Source organism: Monocercomonoides exilis (assembly GCF_001643675.1).
Source record: "Monocercomonoides exilis strain PA203 chromosome Unknown scaffold42-869251, whole genome shotgun sequence".
Classification (NCBI taxonomy): domain Eukaryota; phylum Preaxostyla; order Oxymonadida; family Polymastigidae; genus Monocercomonoides; species Monocercomonoides exilis.
In genome coordinates, this window is record NW_027150587.1 from 608,507 (window position 1) to 630,617 (window position 22,111).

Below are 22,111 nucleotides of genomic sequence, written 5' to 3' on the forward strand. Positions count from 1 at the left end.
TTCATAGAACGAACAACACTAAAATTTTCATGAGTTTGCATTTGTTGCTGCGTATTTATTCTTATTGTTTGGAATTTTTAATAGAACGCAGTGAGACAGGATTTGCTCCGTTTTGATGAGTTTTGATCTTTAATTATGTGTGGTTTGAGTGAAAACTTCGCCCTCCCAAATTACGTGGAAAAAAAGTGCGAGATAAAAACAAAACAATAACATTAAAAATTGATTAATAAAATAATGCATTGTTAGCTTCATTCCACCATCGACTTCGCCTTTTCGCCTTGATCACGAAGACCAGAAGACAGGGGGCATTGCTCCTCGGAGCTCTCACTTGCAGGATGTACAGGGATCCGGTGAGGCGAAAGCTCAAAACGGAGAAGAAAGAAAAACCACTCTCGCTTTCACGAGGCGTGGAAAAGAAAACTGTCCATGCAGAACTCAGCCTCCTGCTTCTCTGTTGCATCAGCAGAGCAACCTCAATCATCACACACTGTGTGGGCTAGTCTGACTCTTCTGTGAAAAAAGCAATCGTTATCGTGTTGAGGAGAAAGCTTTTTGATTAAAACTGTTTATTCATCCTATTTGAATCTTTCCAGATTCTAGGCGTACACTAATCACTTCTGGCGTTTGATCTTCTTTTCTTTCTTTCTATATCTCGCACTTTTTCCTCGTTTTCTCCCCACACACTTCTGGTTCACATTTGCACACAGCCGCTTTGAGTCTCTCCATCCGCATTCCTATTATCTCGGAGCAACCTGTCTCACTGCGTTTTTATTAATTCTCAATGTGGCGAATCAACAAACGCAAGGAGCAGGTTTGCTCCTCAATAATAAGTCCTGAAACCCCTCAATTTCTTTTTTCATCTGATATTAAACCCTCCTGCCTATTACAATGTCGTGCGGCGGATGAACAGAAGGACTGCGGATGAAGGTGCGGCCCTTGTCTCTACTCCCTCCCTTTCTTGGGGTGTCCATTGGGTGTTCTTGATCTGGTCATTTGCGCTTGAGCGGACCTGATAATTTGTCCTGTGCTTCTCTCACCGCGATTCCTCCGATAAGTTTCAAACTTTTTCTGTGAGGCAGTCTGTCTGCCCTCCGTCAGCTCCATGATGCTGCGGGGAATTATGGGGGCTGTCTCATCACCTTTGGGGGGTTCTGTAATATCGCTCTCGTGATGCGAGCTCCTCTCTCGAATTGGCCTTCGTCTCTTCGATCTCCTTCTCTAACTCCTATCCACTTCTCCCTTAACTTGTGATGTCTCTCCAGGATACTCCTTTGTTACGGCTTCAGCGTTCTCATTTCTAATAACCTTTCTTTCGCTATCCTTCTCCGACTTGTCTCCCATTGCTGCTAGGGGTTCTGTGCTGCCGATAGTCTCCAGGATCCATTTCGTGTCCTGATCCGGAAACTCGGCGTAATATTCCTGGACTGCTCTCGACACTGGCACCCATCTCGCGAAGCATTGATTGCTTTCCAATCCGCATCATGTTGCCTAGCTACGTGCGTTATCACAGCGTGTCTTATCGAGGACGCGGTGAAAGTTTTGGGTATTTCGTTCTCTCTCAAAATAGCCGTTTGTTCTTCTTTTATCTTCTGCAGGGTAACGGCTCTATTCCTTTCTTTATCGAACCGCACATGTTCGCTCTTTAAGGTTGTCATTGCATAGTCCATCCAGCGTTGAAGCGCTTCCACTGCATCGATACGTGGATTCGGTTGTTTATTAATAATAACATTGATAACCTTACCTCCAGACGTCTTGGTTCGAACTTGTGTCTGGACAGAGTTATCTTTAAATATCGTTGTCTCTCTTCTCATTCTTTCCAGCTCTGCTGGCCTTAGGGCTCCAAAGATCATAGTCAGGATGGGGGCTCTCCTCTGGAGTGTCCGAATATCTTTTGCGTCGTAGGTGCTTTCAGCCCTTTTGGTGATAATTGCAAGATCCCTCATCGATTTGTGTCGCTTGCATCTTCTTGGCTTCTCACCCACATAAGTCTTAAGAAATATTACTATGTCCTTCACATCAATCTTTGTATCTTTTAACAGATTAATAGAATCATGTATCTTCCATCCCGTCTGATGAATCATTCCACTCGACAGGTTAGTATTCGAAAGCGCTTCAGTGAACTCTGCCATAATCCATTTGGCATCTCTGGTTGTGAGGGGATCCGTGTCATCCATGCTCTCTTTATCTAGGAATTGCTTTAATCTTCGCAGCGCTCTCCACGAATCCCTTTCACCCTTTTGATTTTTCAGTATTGCTGATGCTATATCTTTTGCTCCAACGTATTCTCCCCATGAAAAGAAGAGGTCCCTTCCTGGGATATTTTCTTCTCCAGTGTGACACATGTCACCTCTCCTGGGTGAAATTTCCAGCCTTCCCTTCTCATTTTCTCTCCTGGTATCATGCACTCCTGAAAGGTCTCCAGGGTTCATATCGAAGGCTCAAGCTGCAGTAGCGGGGTCCAAGTCTGCCCCCACCACGCTTGCTGAATCAGAATCTTCAGTTCCCTCTGAACTTCCTTCATCTTCTCTTTCAGGGTCCGTCCGATTTTTCTTTGGAACGGGTGGACTAGCACTATCTCGTTCTCTTGCGTTTCTCTCTCTCTCTTCCTTCTCAAGGAGGACAGTCTCCAAACCCTTCAGCAGTGCACCGGAGCAATCTGTTCGGAAATAATATCTGGTGTTCTTGGTGCGATTGTTTGAACTATCTCTGCGACTTTCTCCCCCCTCAGTGCATAGTCCGGCTTTCTCACAATCCGGCTGAGTGCATCTGCTTCCGTGTTCTGCTCTCCCGGGAGATGTTCCGTCTGTTTTGTCATGTCCAGGCTGTTCAGTTTCTTCTCCAATGCTCTCAGTGTTGGGATGAGCGATGGCGCTCCTCTTTTCTTCTGTATTGTCCATCTCGTGGACATGTTGTATGTCCTCAGACGAATATGATCTATTTTCTGTTGCTGAAGCCATGCTCCCTTTCTTTCGAGTGTCCTCAACACTGCTCTGGACTCCTTCTCGTTGAATGCAAGCATGCTCTCCTGGCGTGTCCAACTTCAGTGGACATATATCTTCTCCTCTTTTCTCTCTCTCGGTATTGTCAGTACTTCACCCCATCCCAGCTCTGAAGCGTCCGTCGTTAGCTCTGCTGGTCTGTTCTTTCTCCTCAGACTCCTTGGTCTGTTCTCTCGCAGGGTTTTCCTCCAATGTGTTAATTCTCCTAACATCATTGGGTTGGGTATCACCGTCCCGTTCCAGCCTCCGCGGGCTATTGCCTGCCTCAGCACGTATTGCATGCGCTTCATCCACAAGCTCGCTGGTGGGTGTTGTTACCTCGCGAAATTCAACCTCCCGAGGAGTGCTGCTAAGTCCCTCGTCTTTTGTCTCCTTCTTTCCTTTGCATGTGCTATCCATTTTCGCACCTCCTCTAGCAGCAGCACTCTCTTCCTCTCTTGGAGCGTCACTTCCATCTTCTCTGAGTTCCAACTCCATCCCAAAAACTCCACGCTCCTTACGGGTTCTAGCTTCAGCTTCTCCTCCGACAGTATAAAGCCCAGATTTCTCAGGAACTGGGCTATCTCCTGTGAGATCAATCTCAATGCATCCCTGTCTGGGTACATGAGGAGAATGTTGTCCAGATATATTTCTAACTTCACTTTCTTCTTTTCTTTGATATATGACGCTGCCCGTCTCATTGTCTTCGTGAATGCTCTGGGAGCGTCCTTTGCTCCAAAGGGCATCCCTTCGTAAGCATAGCATTGATTCTGGATGCTGAAGCACAGATAGGGACTGAACTGCTCGTCCACTTTGACATGTTGATAAGCACTCGATATGTCGAGCGTAGTCATCCAATCGTTCTCCTCCAGGAGTTCCACCACTGTCTCCTGGGAATCCATCTTGAAATGCTTCCCCTGCACTTCCTCGTTTTTAGTTCTGCAATCCAGGATCTTTCTCCACTTTCCGTTCTTCTTCCGGACCATGAATGTCGGATTGAACCACTTCACCTCCGACTCTGGTACGGGCTTCACCACTCCGTCCTTCAATTCCTCCTCCAAGAGGGATAAATAATTGTTCTTCATCTCCGTCGTCCCCCGAAACTCTTGTCTGTGTTTTCTCTCCTCGAGTGAGATTGGGGATTGGGGACTTTTCCATCGAGCTTTTATACCACGGCTCACTAGTTTGTCTCCCCCAATCTTCCTCCACTCGCTCAGCCTGTTCACTAGCCTCACAGGAAGTAACTCTTTCGGTGGTCCAATAATTATACTCACATTCACTTCTGGCGTTTTGTGGCCATGCTGAATCTGTGTTATCTCATCCCCTTCGAGAATATCTGCAATAGCTGTCCCCGAGCTCTCCTCCAGCGCGCTCCCAATTGGGGGCTCGATGACAATCCCAGAAGCTCTCCAATCTCCCTTCTCTTTTTCATTCTGGGATCTACGATCGTTCCGCTGTCTTGTCCTGCTGGGATATACGGAGTCTGTTTCTGTGCTCTCTCTCCATGATCCTTTCTCGTGATCTCTCGAGATCTCTTGATTTATCCTCCTCTCTTGATCGAACGGGCTCAATACCTCTTCGATATTCTCGCAATCTCCCATTGGTTCCGTTCTTGTAATTATCTGTCGATTGGGTGAGATTCCCTGTTGCATTGTCACTCCCTCGGAATTCGATAGCATTCCGTTTATCTCTGTCTCGCGGCAAAGCGCGACCTCCTTCCCCCTCGCTTCCACCATGCCCATTGTTTTGATCCAGAAGCTGTACCTGTTGCTGATTCTCCCTGTATACTCGGGTGAGCTGGGGGAGGGGAACTGTGATCGAGGCCACTCTCCCAGCTGATGCTGGGGAATACTGTGGTAGGACTTGTGTTGACCTCCTTTTTTCCTTGAAATTCGTGAAGATCCCGTCGAAACCATGCTTTTGGAGCTGTCTGAAAGCGAAGCCCTGAGCATTCCTGCCAACACTGTCCCTTCTTGCGCGTCCACTCCTGGCTGAGATAAGGCCGAAGGTTGTGGGGGAAACGGAGGATGCTCCGTACCCTGGAATATCCCACTCTGAGCGAAATAAAGTTGGTGCTCTCTGCCAGCTTCTTCAGGTTCTCCAACACCTCCTTGGGCATTCCTCCTTCTCAAAAGCCTTTCGCGCTTTCCCAACACGATTGGGGAATAACCTTTAGTAGGTTAATTCTGCTGATTCAATCTTCAATTAGGGTGTGCGCGCAGAAAAGAGCTCTCAGTTACTCTTTCTCTTCTCCTCCAAACGCCTTCTCCTCAATTCCTTAGCAGCAAGAGATGCAATCGCTATCGCAGCTTCAAACACAGATTCAAGTGTAGGTTGGAGCAATTCAATGACTCTTATAGCTTCTGATGAATCCTTTCTTCCTTCAGATGTGACCGCTGTCCCAGCTAAGGCGTTCCAGCTTGCGTCCATATGCCCGGTAAAGAAACTCTTTTCGGTCTCCGGAATAAATGGATTCAATATGTTCTCATTTGTCCTGATTGAACCAGTCTTGCAAAAATCCAAGAATCTTCTCCGCTCGCCTGCATGTCTCCAGGGTGTCAACCACTCCCTGGGAAAAATTCTTGTTAAGTCTTCTATTCCTTCTTTCTCTTCCGGCGCTCCCAGCTCCTCCGAATCCCAGTCGCTATCCTCTTCATATTCCCGTCTCCTCGTGCGGCTAACTGAACGACGCAATCTCTCACGCTTTCCTTGTTTCCGCTTCGCGATCAGATCACCGAAGTCAACATCCGACTCCGACTCGCTCGATCTCGATCTGCTTCTTTTCCTAGCTCGTTCCCTCTTCACTTTCCTCGTTGGCAGCAACTCCGTAGCTCCCGACTGCATTGCTAGTGTTTGGCTTCTTGTTATTTCTTCAATCATGTCTTCTACCCTTGACAGCCTGTGCATCAAATCAAAACTTCTGTCTTCGCCGTCGCTATTTGGTCCTCAAACCGTATCTTGAGTCATTTAAAAAGCGGACAATGGTATGAAAAGAAGTTAAATTGTTTGCGAAGTTTGATCTAAAACCACCCATAATTTATAAAAACACTCATTATTGAGGAGCAAACCTGCTCCTTGCGTTTGTTGATTCGCAATAAAGCGAATTCCACCGTCTTGTCCATTTCTTTGAAAAATTCATCTGTCAAAATTGATTCTTCTCTTTCAGCAACCGTTTTTTCAGTCAATTCAATCATTTCATCAATCACATGCTTTTGCTCTTCCGCTGAACAATTTTTCAATTGCGAAAACATTTCTTTGTTCAAATGACGAACAGCAGAATTTTTCAATGCATAAAAGATTTTTTTGCCCTATTTCAACAAAGAAATAAAATGTCCAATAAGAGCAAACCCGAAAACCTTTCTGCAAAAGTCATCTCGTCTCCAACCTTCGTTTCATCACCAAAAACAAGATGAATTCGGTTTTATTAAAAGCAACATTATTTAATTGTGAGGATAACAGAAAAAAATATCACAATCATTTCAAAAAATAGAAAGATACTTGCTGTGCTTCTGATTGCATGCTTCTTACAAAAGCAATGCTCCAAATACAAATATTTCTTTATCACACCTTTGTTATTATAGGATGAAAGTGATCAAAAGTTTTTTTTTGAAACATTCATAGTTATTTTATCTCAACAGTGAAGGAAAGTGGATGTATAGAACAACGCAGTTTTCAATGATTTTTAATCCAGATTATTAAAAATTACCATATGGCAAAATTTTTTTGTAAAGTTCCATCACTTTAATTTTGTCCCACAAAAGATCACAAATGATCAAAAAAGTTGATCATTCCGTTCCCATATAAGATTTATGCTAATTTTTTATTGTTGTTTTCTGAGCTTATTATTTAAAAGCATTTCAAAGATCCGATGATAACAGACAGAACGTTAATAATTTATTAGCAAATGCTTTTTTTAGCTACTGCTTTCGAGCTATTTGAATTAAATGAATTGCATGTTCTTATTTCTGCATTTTCATTTCATCAATTCGAATATTCATTAAAAATTCATGGATGTCATACAAGTTTTTATAATTTTCTTTTGTTGTTAAACGAATAAAATTGATTTGCTTTAATTCAAGAATTTTTCATAAGAATTAATCAAACAGGAAAAATTCATCAAAACTTTGCTCGTTGTTATCGAAAAATATTCAAAAAGCAGTTGACATTTATTTAATTATTAATGTTGTTTATCAAAATAAATCACCATTTATTACAAATGGAAAAAAAAAAAAAAAAAAAAAAAAAAAAAAAAACTTTTCTCTTATTTTGATTTAATCAATCTATATTATCAAGTTTCTTTCATCTCAGGATGTGCCTTTCCCTTTTCCCTTCCTTTTAATATTGACACATTATGGAAAAATATCCTACAATTATCCTTTCAAATAGCATGAAAAAAGCAGATTTTTTCGGCTGGTCAACCATTCTGATACAAATGAAAATGTTGTGTTTGTGTCACCATTAGGGCAGCCTGAAGACGTAGTGCGGTATCTGAAAAAGCTTCTTATGGCGGGAGCAGCGTAACAGTCGTTTCTTCACTCAGCGCCTTCGTCTTCTTCAACTGGAGCAGCACGCCGATCAGCTTCGCCATTCCTGAGGCGGAAAAGCAACGAGAAGAAGGCAGCAGGAGATGATAAGCTATCTTCTTCTTCTTCTTCAGCACCTGCGATTGACCCTTCGGATGCATCTGCGGTGGCAGCACCATACACGTCGGCAGGAGCAATGGACGACTTCGAGAGGTGGCTGGGGTGTATGAAAATCAAAAGATTTCGTAACTGAGGGAGCAACGGACGCTGCATGGATATGTTGTGGCGCGACTGGTGGTGCTGTATGGGGGTGTTGTATGAGCGTGCGATGAGGAGCTTTCTGCGATGCTTAAGGTTCAGTTCGTGGCGCAGCTTCAGTCGCTTGCAGCGTCTATGTGCACGAAGTCGGGAGCAAGCGAATCTTTGAAGCGGCAGATGTGAATGCAATCTGTTTATAACATTGCAGCTGGATTTGCGATCACCGCAGTCGGTGCGTTTGGTGGTGAAGCTGGATAAGGAAGCGATATGACACTTGCCCACAGTGCGCGAAGTGGCGAAGAGCTGAAGAATATGGAGGAAGATCTGAAGAGGAAAATGGTGAATGCGGTGAATATACTGTGTGAGATGTGTGTGAAGTGCGAGGCGCAGAAATCCGAGATTGCAGGGGAGAATGAAGGGATGAGCAGACAAATCCGGGAGCTGAAGGAGCAGCAAGAGGAGGAGAAACATGAGATGGTAAAGATGTCTACGGAGTTCAATATACTTTTGCAGAAGATCCGGGACGACGAGCGGAAATCGTTGCGGATGAGTGGGCTGGTTAAGAAGCTGCAGGAGAAGAACAAGATTATCCTACGGCGGGAGAGGAAGATTCAGGAGCTGAACGAGAAGCACAATGCATAGGTGAAGGAGCTTTAGGAGCAGCTTGCAGCCATGAAGGAGAAAGTCGAATTTATTTATGTGGGGATAGAGAAGGAGTTGAAAATCAAGATAAAGAAGTGCGAAGTGGAAAGTGGAGAAAGCAATGTTTCGATAGATGCGCCAAGGGTGTTATTTACGCCGGCTTTTTTTTGAGCCCTGTGAAGGGGCATGCTGGTTCAATCTTCGGTTTCGATGATTCAGCCATCGGAGTTGTTTGAAAAGGACTAAGAAAATTTGCACCGAGCATCGGGGATGGCTGCAGTGTGATGGTTGTATCAGACCCGAGCGAGAAGGTTGTTGTTGTGAAAGCGAGCAGAGGAGTGAATATTGCAGGAGAAGCAAATGACGATGGAGCAGAGAATGCTTGTGATGGTGATGGAGGATGAGTGGATACAACTGTAAAGCAGAAGATGAACCAGATGGAAAAGGAAACAAAAATGTTGATGGAGCTGCTGAAAGGATACGAATAGACAACAAGCGAGTAGATGGCGCTGTTTATGGAGGTGATTGAGAAGCAGCAAATTATTCTTATGTTTTCAAAAAGCAGGAGCAGAAGAAAGTGAAGTTGTCGTTTGAAAAGACGATGGAGCGCCCGACGAGCTCAGTGTCTTTTTTGCTGGAGCAGGTGGTGTTCGAAATTGTGCATATGCTTCTGATGTCGCACATATATAAGTTATCAATGTCGATTCAGTCGAGACAGCAGTGGCTGAAGACAGGACAGCGACGGAAGCTGGCGTGGATGCAGCCGACGATCAAGGGAATATACAGAGACAAGATATTGGTTGATTTGAGTGATGGCAGCTCCGACTGTGAAGATGTGGAACTTCCAAGGCAGATGTTTTGAAGATTTTGTGTGTTTGCGGCTGGGGGAGAAGTTCTAGGAGAATTAAAAGAAAGAGGCAGTGCTGATGGCAATGATCTGCAATGTGATGTTGTTCCGAAAGGAATTTTCACATGTGCAGCAGTTGGGAAGTACATGCCGGAGGATTTTACGGGAGATGAGCTGTCTTTCTTCCTTTATTGCAGCACGATGCAGTTTGAAGGCAAGCAGCATAAGCAGCCGATGAATGAGAAAGAGGACTTCCTGACAATATCGTTCCGAATGTTCCGGAATTGCTCCAACACGTTGTTTGAAGGGGCTTCTGAAAAGAAGATCAAGATGTTTTGGGAGGAGTTTGAGGGGCTGCAGTCGGAGAAGGGGGAGGCGGACGCGTCAGTGTTTCTGGGGTTTCTGCTGAACTATCACCTGGCAGAGGCAGTGAAGTGGAAGGAGGCAATGAGGGCGCTGTATGATTCCATACGCAGAGGCGAACCATCAACTCCATCTTCATTTTCGCTGAACGAAGCCTGCAGAGGGATAACGTTCTTACAGGCTGAGTCTCTTCTGTGTGTGCTATCCGCAGACTCCAAAGGCGCTGTCGATGCGGATCTTCCGGGATGAGTCCCGGCTGTCGGGCTGCTGTCTGTTGTCATTTTCATCGGTGCTGGAGGTATACCAGCACAATTACTTCATGATGCGCTGCTTGAAACTGCCGGATGTGTGCGACACAGCAGAATGGTGGGTGCCTCTTTCGATGAATGAGAACAGAGGGGATATAAAGATGGTGAGCCAGCAACTGGCGCTGCTGAAGCAGGTTCTTCACGACTGAGCGTGCGCGCCTTCAAGGGAATTTGCGGGGGTGTTGGTAGGTGTGTCGGCAGGGGAAGAAAGAAGGGCGGCAGGCGCTGTTCCGGATGGTGCGGCTGCTGGTGGAGCTGGTGGGACTGCAAATTGGAAGAAAGAGGTGGAAGGGGAGATCTTCTTTAAGCTGCCACTGTGGGACTGGCAGCGAGTTGTTATGTCTCACGACACAATGACATGGCACTGGAAGGGAGAAGGAGCCAATGCCTTTTCATGCTTCATTATTATCTTCTTTTTTAACTTTTACATAATAGCTCGAGAAGGGTTTGAGTGAGAAAGAGATGGAGATCAACAACATGCTGCTGTTCTATGAATGTTTATAAGATGCGATCGACGCTTTGATTTTTCTAATGACATATTCATCGAAGTTATCATCTTCTTTTCCTTTTTCATCCTTTTCTATCTCCTGTTTCTTGTCGAATTCATTTTCTTTCAAAAAGCTTTTGAAAGAAACAGATATGCAGTTAACACTGAGAATACAACAGTCTTCCTTCAATATATTTCTGAACATAATGTTTGAAGAGAAGAAGTTGAAGAAGGTGTAGGCGAAGGTGAAGGTGAAGGTGAAGGAGAAGGTGAAGGAGAAGAAGGAGAAGAAGAAGATGATGAAATTAAAGAAGACGAAGAAGACGAAGAAGACGAAGAAGACGAAGAAGACGAAGAAGACGAAGAAGACGAAGAAGACGAAGAAGACGAAGAAGACGAAGAAGACGAAGAAGACGAAGAAGACGAAGAAGACGAAGAAGACGAAGAAGACGAAGAAGACGAAGAAGACGAAGAAGACGAAGAAGACGAAGAAGACGAAGAAGACGAAGAAGACGAAGAAGACGAAGAAGACGAAGAAGACGAAGAAGACGAAGAAGACGAAGAAGACGAAGAAGACGAAGAAGACGAAGAAGACGAAGAAGACGAAGAAGACGAAGAAGACGAAGAAGACGAAGAAGACGAAGAAGACGAAGAAGACGAAGAAGACGAAGAAGACGAAGAAGACGAAGAAGACGAAGAAGACGAAGAAGACGAAGAAGACGAAGAAGACGAAGAAGACGAAGAAGACGAAGAAGACGAAGAAGACGAAGAAGACGAAGAAGACGAAGAAGACGAAGAAGACGAAGAAGACGAAGAAAACGAAGAAGATGAAGAAGACGAAGAAGACGAAGAAGACGAAGAAGACGAAGAAGACGAAGAAGACGAAGAAGAAATAAAAAAAGAAATATATGATAACAAAGAAGACTTTGAAGAAGAAAAATCAACAACTGAAAGAGGAAGCTGTCCATATGCTTCATGAATAATAGAACTGCCTGAATATGAAAATAACTGCCAAAAGTTGAATTTCAATCTTTCAATCCGAACAGTCTCTGAGGTTGAGATGAGAATTCCTTCATTGTCAGAAATTGTTGAGTTCAGATATACAAAAGTAGCGAAGGGAGGTTTCAGTGAGTGGATGCTAACATCCTTTGCTTCGCATTCCCCAACAATTTCTGTTTGCCCCGAGGCCAACAGCTGCGAGTACAGAGATGGAATGATGTGTTGCACTCCAAAGCTCAATGAGTGGCATGGCATACTGAACTCTCCACATTGCTTGCTATTCTCGTGATTTCTTGTAATAGAAGACACAAATATCATCTCACTCTTTCATTTCACAACCGTCAGCAGAAATCTTCTTCATCTTCTTATGAATCTGTTGTAAATTTGCATATTGCAAGTTCTTTCTCAAAGGCTTTCAGAAATCTGCGACAAATTTGAGACACAAAAAAAGGTGTAAAATTATTAAAATATAAAGAAAAACAAATTGCAAACCATCAATGTTTGATAGAATTTTTGTTCAATCCCACTTGTACAAGCTGTATTTACTTCCATGAAATGTTATTATTCATTTTGAGCGACATAAAATTCCTATTAATAAAAAACTTCAATGATAATCGCTGTTTTTGTTTATTCTTTAAAAGAATAAAATAAACCATTAACAATTCACTGGTCAGTAATTGAATGATAGTTAAAGCAAATATAACTCTTTTTCATTGAGAATTTTATATTTTTTTATTTTGATCAACAAATCAAATATATAATTTTTTGCTTCAAACATTTTCTTTTCATGAAGAAGATTGCAATTAACAGATAAGCATTTTCGTTATAATTTTAATCTTTTCATAAAAATAATGGTAACGGAATGATTATATATTAACTGCCATGGGTCATGTTTTTGATCTGATGTCACTTTTCAAAAAAATTTAGCCATATTATTTTTCGACGAAACCTATTTTTATAATAAAGTATTGTCTGTTGAAATGAATGTTATTATCAAATGCCAAAAGGATTCAAAAAAGAGGGAAAAAAAAACAAATAAATGGAAGATGAAGAGATTGAACCAAAATGGAAAAAGAAAGTGAAGAAGAAGGGGAAGGAATCAATTCAAACAAAAAATGGATGCTTGTCAAAGGAAAGGACAGAGACAAAAAAAGAAGTTGTTCCTCATGAAAGGAGTGATTTCAAAAAGCAAACGTTGTTCAAGATGTGATGTGCTCCTAAAAAGAAGTGAATGTGTTTCATGCAATGGAGTGTATTTGACTTTGTTAGAATAAATGAATATTTTATTCAAACATGACACTGAAATCGTCGTTATCAATTGAAACTGCAAGGATTATTCCAGTGCGAACAATGATTTTTGAAACTTATCCATTTGTTGGAAGCACTTCCAACATGTGCAATCATCCTTCATTCGTCAGATAGAGTTTCTGATTATTCGATAGGAAGAGAACAAGGAAGTGGAAGGTTGTTGAAAGCTCTTGAAGAAAAAGTATCAAACGATGATAAATGTGAAGATGGTTGCTTTTTTTTTGCAAAAATGATCTGGCAAGAAAAAGCGAACATCCATTTAACACGCATTTCTTCTTTCTTCTTTCATTTCGATCCTCAAACCATCTTCATTACAATTTTGTAAATGAACAAGCTTTCCCTGTTCTGTTCCTCACATTTGATTATCATTTGATTGCTTCATCTTCTTCAGAAAAGAGAGAGAATCACCACAGATCAGTCGAAGTCAATTGGTCTTCGTTCACTCCAAAACAATTCTTTTTCGAGCTTCTCCAATCTCTTTTCCACGAATTGTCATCAAGAAAACAGGGCAAATTAAAAGAATATCGGAACTTTCAAATTATGATTATTCTTGTTTCTATTGATTTCTTTTGTGTTTATAAAGTATTTAAATGAGAAAAAAGCTGTCGGAAAACGTTTCAAAAAACTTACAATAATTTTTTATTCAAGCTGATCAAATGAAAATTTTTGCTTATTCATCAGAATAATTAGAAGCACCCTCTCCGTCATCAACGCTGTTTGAATCTTCTTCTTTTTCATCATCACGCGGTCCATGCAGTATATCGTCAGCATCAGGAATTTCTTCATTTTCTGAAAAATCAATTTCTTCATCAACAATAATGGGTTTTTCTTCTGGAATAAAATGAATCATTTTTTGCAAAATATCGACAAAACTTGGTTTAAGATTCCTTTGAACAAGCCACATGGATAAACAATCAGCAATGAATGTTTTCCTTACTCCATGCTTTGGAAAAAACGCTCTTAAATGACTCCACAACCCTTCAACTGTATTAGTGCAAGCGCCGGTTTCTGGATCTTTGAAGTTCCTTTTATGACAGACCGTTATATGTTCATAACCTATATCTTTAAGACAATTGTAGCTTTTCCATTCATCACTAATAATTGTTGTGCCTGCTAAAATCCTTTCTTGAATAATAGGGATCAATGTTTCTTTTTTCCTGTCTGGCACGATGATAACAAAATTTGTTCCAGCTCCTCCTCCTTCCTTCCTCTCAACTCCTCCGAAAATCCACAGCAAATCCTTCTTTCTTCCTCTTCCATATTTCCTTCTCCTCCAAACAGCCTCATCTATTTCGACGTATTTTCCCGGTCCTCCTAATTTCGGCATCGTTTCGTTCCAAATTTGTGTACACACAACTCTCACAACGCTTGTCCAGTAACCAATAGTTGGATATGAAACACCCGTCAGCAAATGAATTTGTTTTAATCCAATTCCAATCCAATAGTACAATAGAATCTGCAAAACAATATTTATTGGTAGTTTCATTTTGGAAAATACAGAATTTTTAAATATTGAGGTTTTTTTTCGGCAAGTTTGATACCAAAGATATTTGTAACCTTCTGTTTCCTCCCTGATTCTCCTTTTGCTTCTGCATTTAGAGCAATCCTTGGTAGAGAACTCTTGAAAACCTATGAAAAACCAATTCCACGTTTCTTCTTTGTCATGGAAGATCGTATTCAATCGAAATACTGTTTGACTATTTTTTTCCTCTTCAGATCTTGCCATTAAACTTTTTTGATCACAAACCATAGATTAGAATTTTTTTGACTTTTCCATGTTTTTTTAAACTTCTTAAAAAGTCTTTCCGATAGCTGAAAATTTACATATTGAATCAATATATAATATAAATGACTTTCACTATTTTTTGTGCAAAATTGAGAGTTCCGATATACTTTCATTTTGCCGAAAACAGCAACTCAAAATAACTTCAGAAAAGGAAATACGAATGAATTTGTTGATTATTCAATAAAGCATTATCAACGTTTGTTCCAATGAAAGAAAGTTCACTTGCATCTTTTCTTCTAAAAACATCTATCAAACATATTGTTTTTTCTTATTTTTTGATCGCTCCAAGTTCCTCTGACCATCTGGAAGTTTTTGAGAGAATTGCCTCATTCTTTTCAAGTGAAATGATGATAATCATGTGGTGAAAAAAGAAATGAACACATTTTCAAGTTTTTTAACATTGGACAGCGATAGGCATTTGAAAAGTGGGAGAAACTGTTTGCAACAAAAGATGTCTGATTTCTGAGGAACACAGCAACACATATGCCTTTGTGGGTGAGTGACGTTGAAAAACAGAAAACATTTGGAAAATTCCACTAATAAATGAAAAAAATCTCTAAGAAGAACATTGAAGTTGAACTTAAATGAAACTTGTTAACTGAAAATGATTGGCAACAAAGAGTTGTGAAGGAAGGGATAGTAATACCAATATGATAGCGATTAGAATGACAATGTGACCGCAGCATGATCTTCATCCATTGAGATGTCCAAACGAATTATTCGTGTGTTAGTTTGGAAACGAAGTGATATAGTCACTTTTTTGAATGATTAATGCAAAGAAAACAATAATCTTCTTTTTGTCTGATCATCAACTTGCTTCTAAAGAAGTTGGAAAATAGAATTGTTCTCTCCTTTCTCATTCAAACTGAAAAATGTCTGAGATAAAAATAGAGTAATAACATATCTCTGTTCATAAAGATCAACGCAGCTCATCAGCAACTGGTCTAATGTTGAACTGGTAGATTATCTCTCGGTTTTTGATCAATAAAGAAAAAAGGCATTTCCTTTTTTGTCATTTATACGTAAACTTCAAAGCTGTCATTTTTATTGCACAAAGAAGAAGATTGTCCAATCCTTGTGAGAAAATAATTCTCTAACACAAAGAATTGAGTGATTTCCTTTTCTCTTCTCATTTGTAACAATTATCATGCTTTTCATTTCGTTAACCATTTTCTCAGCAAAAAAGCATCTCAATCAGTGTCACTTCCCTGAATGCCTTGTTACAAATCAATTAGGATTATTCTTCATTTTTGAGTTTTTCATCTCTTGAAAACTCAAACATATGATTTCAAGTTGAATTCTTTACAAATGATTGCCCCATCGTTATGAAAAGAAATCAAATGTTATTTTCAAAACTTTTCCTTCGGTTATAAAGAAATAAGTTTTGATTTTCTTCTTTTGATGTTCGATTCATCAAACAATGAAGTTGTTATCTGATATTTTTTCCAAATTCAACTGCTTAAAAAATCTCCAAAAATGGTCGATGCACTATTTGAGAAAAAGAAGAAATGAAAACACACAAACCAAACAAATTTCTCATTTGAAAAATAATGCAATCAGATCATTTTTGTGAAGCCTTCAAAAGCACAAATCCGTATTTTCTTCCAAGAAAAATAGGAGGAATGGTATCAATGATGTTGTTTCTGGATTTCAACGAGTTTTTATTTTCATCAATTTTCTCATCATTTTGTATCTTTGTTTTTGCGTGAATGACAAAATATGAACATTTATTGGATTTAATGATCTGCACAAGGACAGGAAAATGCTGACATTGAACCGTTTTATGGTGTGTGCGTTTGAATTCACTTAAAGGAGTGGAGATTCCAATTGATTTTATTGTTTTTTTCCAAAAAAAAAAGATATGTTTCCTGAATTTGATTTTGCAGAAGAAGAGGAAAGACTGATGAAAGAAGAAATGAACGGAATGCTGGAAAAAATGGACAAAGAAGAGCTGAAGCCATTTTTCTCGAAAGAAGAATTCGATGAAAATTACGAATTGATTTTGAAAAACAAATATCCATTTGAAAAAGCGCTTGATTTGCTGAAACATGTTGGGTACGAAAATGCAATAAAAACAACAGGGCACTCAATCTTTACAGACACTTCCTTGAAGAAAAGATTTGAGAGGAAGATTATTTTTGAAAATGAGAAAACAGAAGGAAAGGATGAAAAGCTTCTGATAGATCTTTGCGAATGCTATATTTTGCTTGATAGATGGTTTTCTTATGAATTATTACCAATTTGTATGTCCTGTCTATTGAAAGTTGCTTTGAACAGAAAGGAAGACAAGGAATCACTAAAAGAAGTGGAAATGGATCTTCTTGCCTTGAGCAATGCTAGATATCAGGTTTGAGAGCATTTTTCCCATTTTGATATTTTTGCTTTTTTTTCTTTTTTTAAAAGGAAATTGAGCAAGAATTGTATCTGAATGAGATCAAAGCGATCATCAAATATCATCAGGAGCATTGCAATCTCACTCAGCTTGCCTATCAGTCTGCTTGGCAGATTTTAATAGACCAATTATTCTTCGATCATAGTCTTGACCATGTTATTGTGAATGAGCTGCATTGCGCTAGAGAAGCAAAAAGAGAACTGGAAGAGCTGGCAGGGTGTGTGGATTGGAAGAGAAAAGAGGAAGAGGAAATAGGAGAAAAAGAAAGCAGAGAAGCGAAAATCCTCAAACGATGGCTTCAGACTTCGGCGTTTTTCTTGGAACACTGTCGGCTGTGGAATGAAGATATTGTTGAGCTTTTCAACAGCATTGTTCAGATATTTCAGGTGGCAAAGGATAATCACAGAGACATTAGCAGAAAATGCATTGATTGCTTTCGATATGCTAACTACAACAGAACTGTTGGAATAGACCTCTTGCTGGAAAGCGGAGTGGTTGATATCATGCTCGAGGAAACTGTCAAGAATAAGGCCGAAGACATGCAAATAAAATATTATTTGAATTTTTTCGAAGTTGTCTGCAAAAGATTGAAAGAAATGGAGGAAGAAGGAATGGACGAAGCAAAGCGAAAAGAGGGAAAAAGAAAAATTCATGAAAAGGAAGAGGAAGAAGGATTTGAAGATTTCATCATCAGTTTTCAAGAGATTCTGCCACACTATACTCTTTATCATCGACATTCTGATCGGATTGATTTCTCTGATTATGTCATTCGTCTCTAGAGACAATCTTTCTATCAGTTTGATGTGTTTGATAATGATCTGAAAAGCATGGAGAAGCAGAAGAAGATATAAAAGAAGATATAAAAGAAGATATAAAAGAAGAAGATGATGATGATAGCACAAGCAGATATGTCAGTGATGCAACAAGAAGTTAGTTCAACAACAAACGACAAACAAAGAAGCCGAAGGAAAAGCTGGAGAAGAGATGATATATCACAAGAACCATCAATTTCATGAACTGATGGAAGCATCTTCCTCCTCAATAATCCATCCAAGCATGCAGATTAATCAGACTTTGGATGAACTTCAATGGATTTTTGTTGAATCTTCACTTCAAACAAAAGAGGAAGTTCAAATAATTTTCTTTCTTCGAAGGATGTTCTTCTTCTTCTTCTTCTCCATTTCATCCACAACAAATATGTATTGTTTCCTCTTCTCCCTCCTCCTTCTTCACTTTCTTCATCATCGTCAACATCTTCTTCTTCTTTCTCTTCTTCCTTTTCTGTCTATTAATTGCAATCAAAGAGTTTCAGCAGTCATTTCTGTTGCAGCTCTTTTATAATCAAGTTGATGTCATCATCATTCATACCAATTCTGAAAGTGTTTTTGAACTTCATTCTCCCTTCAGCTTTTACAATTCAACTTCTCAGAAACGGGGAAAAAACACTCTTTCGAGGTTGGTTTCATTGTTTTTGTATGTAATAAATTGTCTTTATTTATTCTGTGATGTGATATATATGCTTTTGGAGAGCATGTTCTTTCTTATTTTTTGTAAAAATTTTCCAATTTGTATTTATGAGTTATTTTTATTTTATTTATTTATTTATTTTTTGATAGTTTTATTTTGTCATTTCGGAAAATGGCACATGATGTTATTTAGAAGTGTTAGCAATATAAAAGCGATATGATGAACGAAATGTAACAAATTTAAGTTCTCTTAAACATTTTTATTGTTTTTATGTATTGAAATCTTGAAAGAAAAGAACTGCCATAAATTAAATGATGATCGTCAAAATGAATAACTCTAAAATTCTTGAGATTTTTCTTTTTTGAAATAATTAAAATTCTCGTTCCAACAAAGAACACAAGATTATTCAAATTGATTGAATGTTCATTTATCAAGATTGCTGTTTTGAAAATTAAAAGATAAAGTTCATTTTTATCAAACAATCGTTTTTTGATTTGAAGAAATATGAGGCAATATACTTTCCCTAAAGAAAAAACAAAGACTTATTCTTAACCTTTTATTTCATTTATTCATTATTAATCAATCATTCTATTGAAAACATATAGTGTGATATATCAACACGAATATTTTTTTATGACAAATTTTATTAACCCATTTTTCATATTTCATTATTGTTTTTTGTATATAAGGAAAAGTCAGCAGTTAGAAAAATTAATTAAATAACTATACCAAATCTCTGATGGGGGAAGATGTATGTGATAGCTCCTCCATCTTTGATAAGTGCCCACCCCGAGGAGATTAGGTTATTGCAACGGGGCTTTCCAAGTTTGAATGAGATCGAAAAATCTTTTTTCTTGACAAAAAAATATTTTCTAAAAGAATTAAAAAAAGATCATTACTGGACTTTTTTTTTAAATGAGTGTTGTCGAAAATAAAAAAACAACAAGGATTAAAGAAAATCAGATGTTTGATGAGATCCTTTCAATATCGCCATATTGAAAGTTGATTAGAACGTGTTGCAATAATTATTGCAAATGGAGAAGCTCGGGTTGCTGATGTTCCCAACATGAAGGAATTTACTCGCACGGCAATTGATAGTGCAGTGACAGCTTTGGAAAAAGGAAGGAAGGCAGGGAAAAATGGAAGACCAAAATTATTCAATCAGGAAGAAAAGAAAACTATATGTGGAGTGCTGAAAATCGAATGTGAAAAAGGGACAAGTTACAATGCCGCGCAAATGAGGAAATGAGTTTGTCACAATTATTTATTTGTAGTATTTATCAATTTTTTAAATATTCAGATGAACACTGTTATCAATGATAGGAAAAAAGACGACTGCGACGAAGAAGATGAAGCAGTCAACATTTCAAAAGCCCATCCATATCAATTCACCAAAAGGAATACTGAACGAAAAGCTTCTCACCATCGAAATGTTGACATCCAAAGGCTCTTTGCATCGAATCAGCAAACTCTCAATCCATTTTCACTCTTCGACAAAACCTTCATGATGATCATCATTATACTAACTCTCTCATCTTCAATATTGATGAATCTTTTCTTCTCCTTTCTGATTCTTTCACTTCTCTTGTTTTCCATTTTTCAGACATTCCTGCTTCTTTCTCCAAAACACCGATGAATATGCTGAATGCAACTCCCATCGTTGCAGCTTTTGTTTATGGCTCCTCCCAAAAAAGTGTCGTTCTATGGCCTTGAAGGAAACTACCTAATGAACGACGCCTTGTTCTGAACTCACAACTTGATGTGCGGGGAGAAAATGAAGGCCGGATGACTGAAGTACAATTCATCAAATACGCAAAAGAAGCTTTGCACCCAGGGATCATACAAGAGAAGAGAATCTTTGAAGAAAAGTGAAGAACTGTGCCTTCTACTTCTTGATTCCCATTCTTCGAGGGTACTGCCAGACTTATGAAAGAAGTTTGCTGATTCTTCAATAGACGTTGTCTCCTTCGTTCCCCACACCACTTTCATCGCACGGACATTGGATCGTGGCGTCTTTGCCATATTTATAAAAACTATTAATGCTAATTATGAAGTACATTCATGTTCTTAAATTATTTTGTGACGAGAAGCACAAAATAATGTGGTCTGACAAGCTTTGCAAACCGTTTTGATGACTTCAACAATCAAATCATCATTTGTAAAGAGCGTTATGCTGTGTAATCAGTTGCATGAAGTGTTAGCGATGCTTCCAAAAAACCTTCCTTTTCTCTGAAGAAAAGAACAAAAAGGTTTGATTATTTTGGAAAATTAATCACTGACGAAGAATTTTTAATAGAATAGAAAAAAGAAAAGGATGAAAGAAAAGAGTCAAAAATTGATTAAAAAGAGCATAAAGAAACTGAAAAGGCTTTGTTTGAAGATGAAAAACCGAAAAAAAGAAAATTCGATTCATAGAAAATTTATAATGATGATTTTTCTGACGATGGAAAAAAAGAAAGAAATACTCGAAAAATTGTGAAACGAGAGCTTGTTGATTATATTTATTATTAATATTTTTTTAAAATCGAAATCAAAAAGCAATAGACATAATTAAACATGTTTATTTTTTGTTCGGGTTTTCCAAAAAATATTCGGTTCTATATATCACCCTGCATTATGTTGAAATATGTTGAAAACAAAAGAAAACAACACTTGGAGCAAAATTCAAAAATTAAAAAAATATTGTTCTTTATTGTCGATAAGCCTCTGCAACAGACCGACATTTTTTAAGCCTCTCGACAAGTCGACCGACAAAACTGTTATCTTATTTTTGATCAGTTTTTTTAAAATGAAAAAGAGAACGAAATTAAATAAAAATATTTTTCATTATTATTTATACATCAATATTTTTACATAATGAATATTTTTTTTCGAAAAAAATTTTTTCCAGGAAAAAGATGAAGAATAACATTTATATGGGTTATCGACAGATCTTTGTCGAGATCAGTCGAAGACAAAGATCAGTCGTTTGACAAAGATCAGTCGAGCTATTAAAAAAGTCAAAATGATGATTTTTTCTTCATTAATTGTCAGTCTTTCCAATTTCATGTGGAAAGAGAACTTGGATGTTTTGTTGAAACTTATTGTTTTTTTGAAGTTTGTGTTTATTTCTTTTTGTAATTTCAGAAAACAGAAATATTCTAGTTTTTATTCTTTTGCTTTCCAAAACAAAACTTCATATATCGACTAACAATAAGAATGAGTTGTTGGAATAAATATTTATAATTTCATTTGTCTTGATCCGTTTTTATTTTCTTAAACAAATTAAAAAACTTTTGGAGAATCGAATCATTTGATGGACAAGAAAATATGTCGTGGATGATTCCATGATTTAATGAGAGCTTTCTTAATTGTTCGTAAAAAAAATATCATAAAGTTTAAATTGATAAATAAATATGAGAAATAATTCTTTAACAAAAACCTTTCTTATTTGTGAAAGGTGAGAAAAAGAACTGAATTCGATAATAATACTTTATTTTGGAAAACGAAAATTAGTTGATGATAGAATTGGATATTCCAAAATATGTGATGGCAATTGTTGGGAGAACATTTGAGAGCAGGAAAGATTAACAGGAAACGATGACAGTGATGCAGAAGCTGATGGAGCTGTGTGCAGAGCGGGAGCGCATTGTGAAGAAGTTAATTGTGGAAGTGATGATACAGCCGGACGTGACGATGAGCATCACGTTATCAGGGATTGGCTGTTTGGGAGGAGATAGAAGAGAATAGAAGGGGGCGTGGGTGGGAGCGGGA

The 22,111-nt window shown here is 38.7% G+C and overlaps 8 protein-coding genes across 8 annotated transcripts; 4 read left to right on the forward strand and 4 right to left on the reverse strand.

Moving 5' to 3' along the window:
- Positions 1-1,346: 1,346 nt before the first annotated feature.
- MONOS_8409 (uncharacterized protein) lies at positions 1,347-2,342 on the reverse strand (the record flags this gene model as incomplete). Its single annotated transcript, XM_067878817.1, has 1 exon — positions 1,347-2,342. One exon carries the CDS (start codon positions 2,340-2,342, stop codon positions 1,347-1,349), a length of 996 nt encoding a protein of 331 aa, XP_067722377.1.
- A 96-nt stretch (positions 2,343-2,438) lies between these two features.
- Positions 2,439-2,957, reverse strand: MONOS_8408 (uncharacterized protein; the record flags this gene model as incomplete). The annotated part of the gene is made up of 1 exon (XM_067878816.1): positions 2,439-2,957. The coding sequence occupies one exon, from the start codon at positions 2,955-2,957 to the stop codon at positions 2,439-2,441; it is 519 nt and encodes a 172-aa protein (XP_067722378.1).
- Positions 2,958-3,092: 135 nt separating this feature from the next.
- MONOS_8407 (uncharacterized protein) lies at positions 3,093-5,885 on the reverse strand (the record flags this gene model as incomplete). Its single annotated transcript, XM_067878815.1, has 3 exons — positions 3,093-3,594; positions 3,636-5,148; positions 5,240-5,885. 3 exons carry the CDS (start codon positions 5,883-5,885, stop codon positions 3,093-3,095), a joined length of 2,661 nt encoding a protein of 886 aa, XP_067722379.1.
- Positions 5,886-7,410: 1,525 nt separating this feature from the next.
- On the forward strand, positions 7,411-7,754 carry MONOS_18024 (uncharacterized protein; the record flags this gene model as incomplete). Its single annotated transcript, XM_067871003.1, has 2 exons — positions 7,411-7,423; positions 7,519-7,754. The coding sequence occupies 2 exons, from the start codon at positions 7,411-7,413 to the stop codon at positions 7,752-7,754; spliced, it is 249 nt and encodes an 82-aa protein (XP_067722380.1).
- A 272-nt stretch (positions 7,755-8,026) lies between these two features.
- Positions 8,027-8,401, forward strand: MONOS_8406c2 (uncharacterized protein; the record flags this gene model as incomplete). Its single annotated transcript, XM_067878814.1, has 1 exon — positions 8,027-8,401. The coding sequence occupies one exon, from the start codon at positions 8,027-8,029 to the stop codon at positions 8,399-8,401; it is 375 nt and encodes a 124-aa protein (XP_067722381.1).
- Positions 8,402-9,395: 994 nt separating this feature from the next.
- MONOS_8405c2 (uncharacterized protein) lies at positions 9,396-9,860 on the forward strand (the record flags this gene model as incomplete). Its single annotated transcript, XM_067878812.1, has 1 exon — positions 9,396-9,860. One exon carries the CDS (start codon positions 9,396-9,398, stop codon positions 9,858-9,860), a length of 465 nt encoding a protein of 154 aa, XP_067722382.1.
- A 3,523-nt stretch (positions 9,861-13,383) lies between these two features.
- Positions 13,384-14,199, reverse strand: MONOS_3764 (putative Uncharacterized transposase-like protein; the record flags this gene model as incomplete). The annotated part of the gene is made up of 1 exon (XM_067873785.1): positions 13,384-14,199. One exon carries the CDS (start codon positions 14,197-14,199, stop codon positions 13,384-13,386), a length of 816 nt encoding a protein of 271 aa, XP_067722383.1.
- A 1,855-nt stretch (positions 14,200-16,054) lies between these two features.
- On the forward strand, positions 16,055-18,567 carry MONOS_3765 (uncharacterized protein). The gene is made up of 4 exons (XM_067873786.1): positions 16,055-16,124; positions 16,258-16,285; positions 16,359-16,846; positions 16,903-18,567. The coding sequence occupies exons 1-4, from the start codon at positions 16,122-16,124 to the stop codon at positions 17,668-17,670; spliced, it is 1,287 nt and encodes a 428-aa protein (XP_067722384.1). The 5' UTR covers positions 16,055-16,121; the 3' UTR covers positions 17,671-18,567.
- The last annotated feature ends 3,544 nt before the right edge of the window (positions 18,568-22,111 follow it).

Coding starts and splice junctions, on each gene's coding strand:
- MONOS_3765 (XM_067873786.1), top strand. Junction 16,286..16,358: donor TGACATTGAACCGTTTTATG/GTGTGTGCGTTT, acceptor CAAAAAAAAAAG/ATATGTTTCCTGAATTTGAT. Junction 16,847..16,902: donor TGAGCAATGCTAGATATCAG/GTTTGAGAGCAT, acceptor TTTTTTTAAAAG/GAAATTGAGCAAGAATTGTA.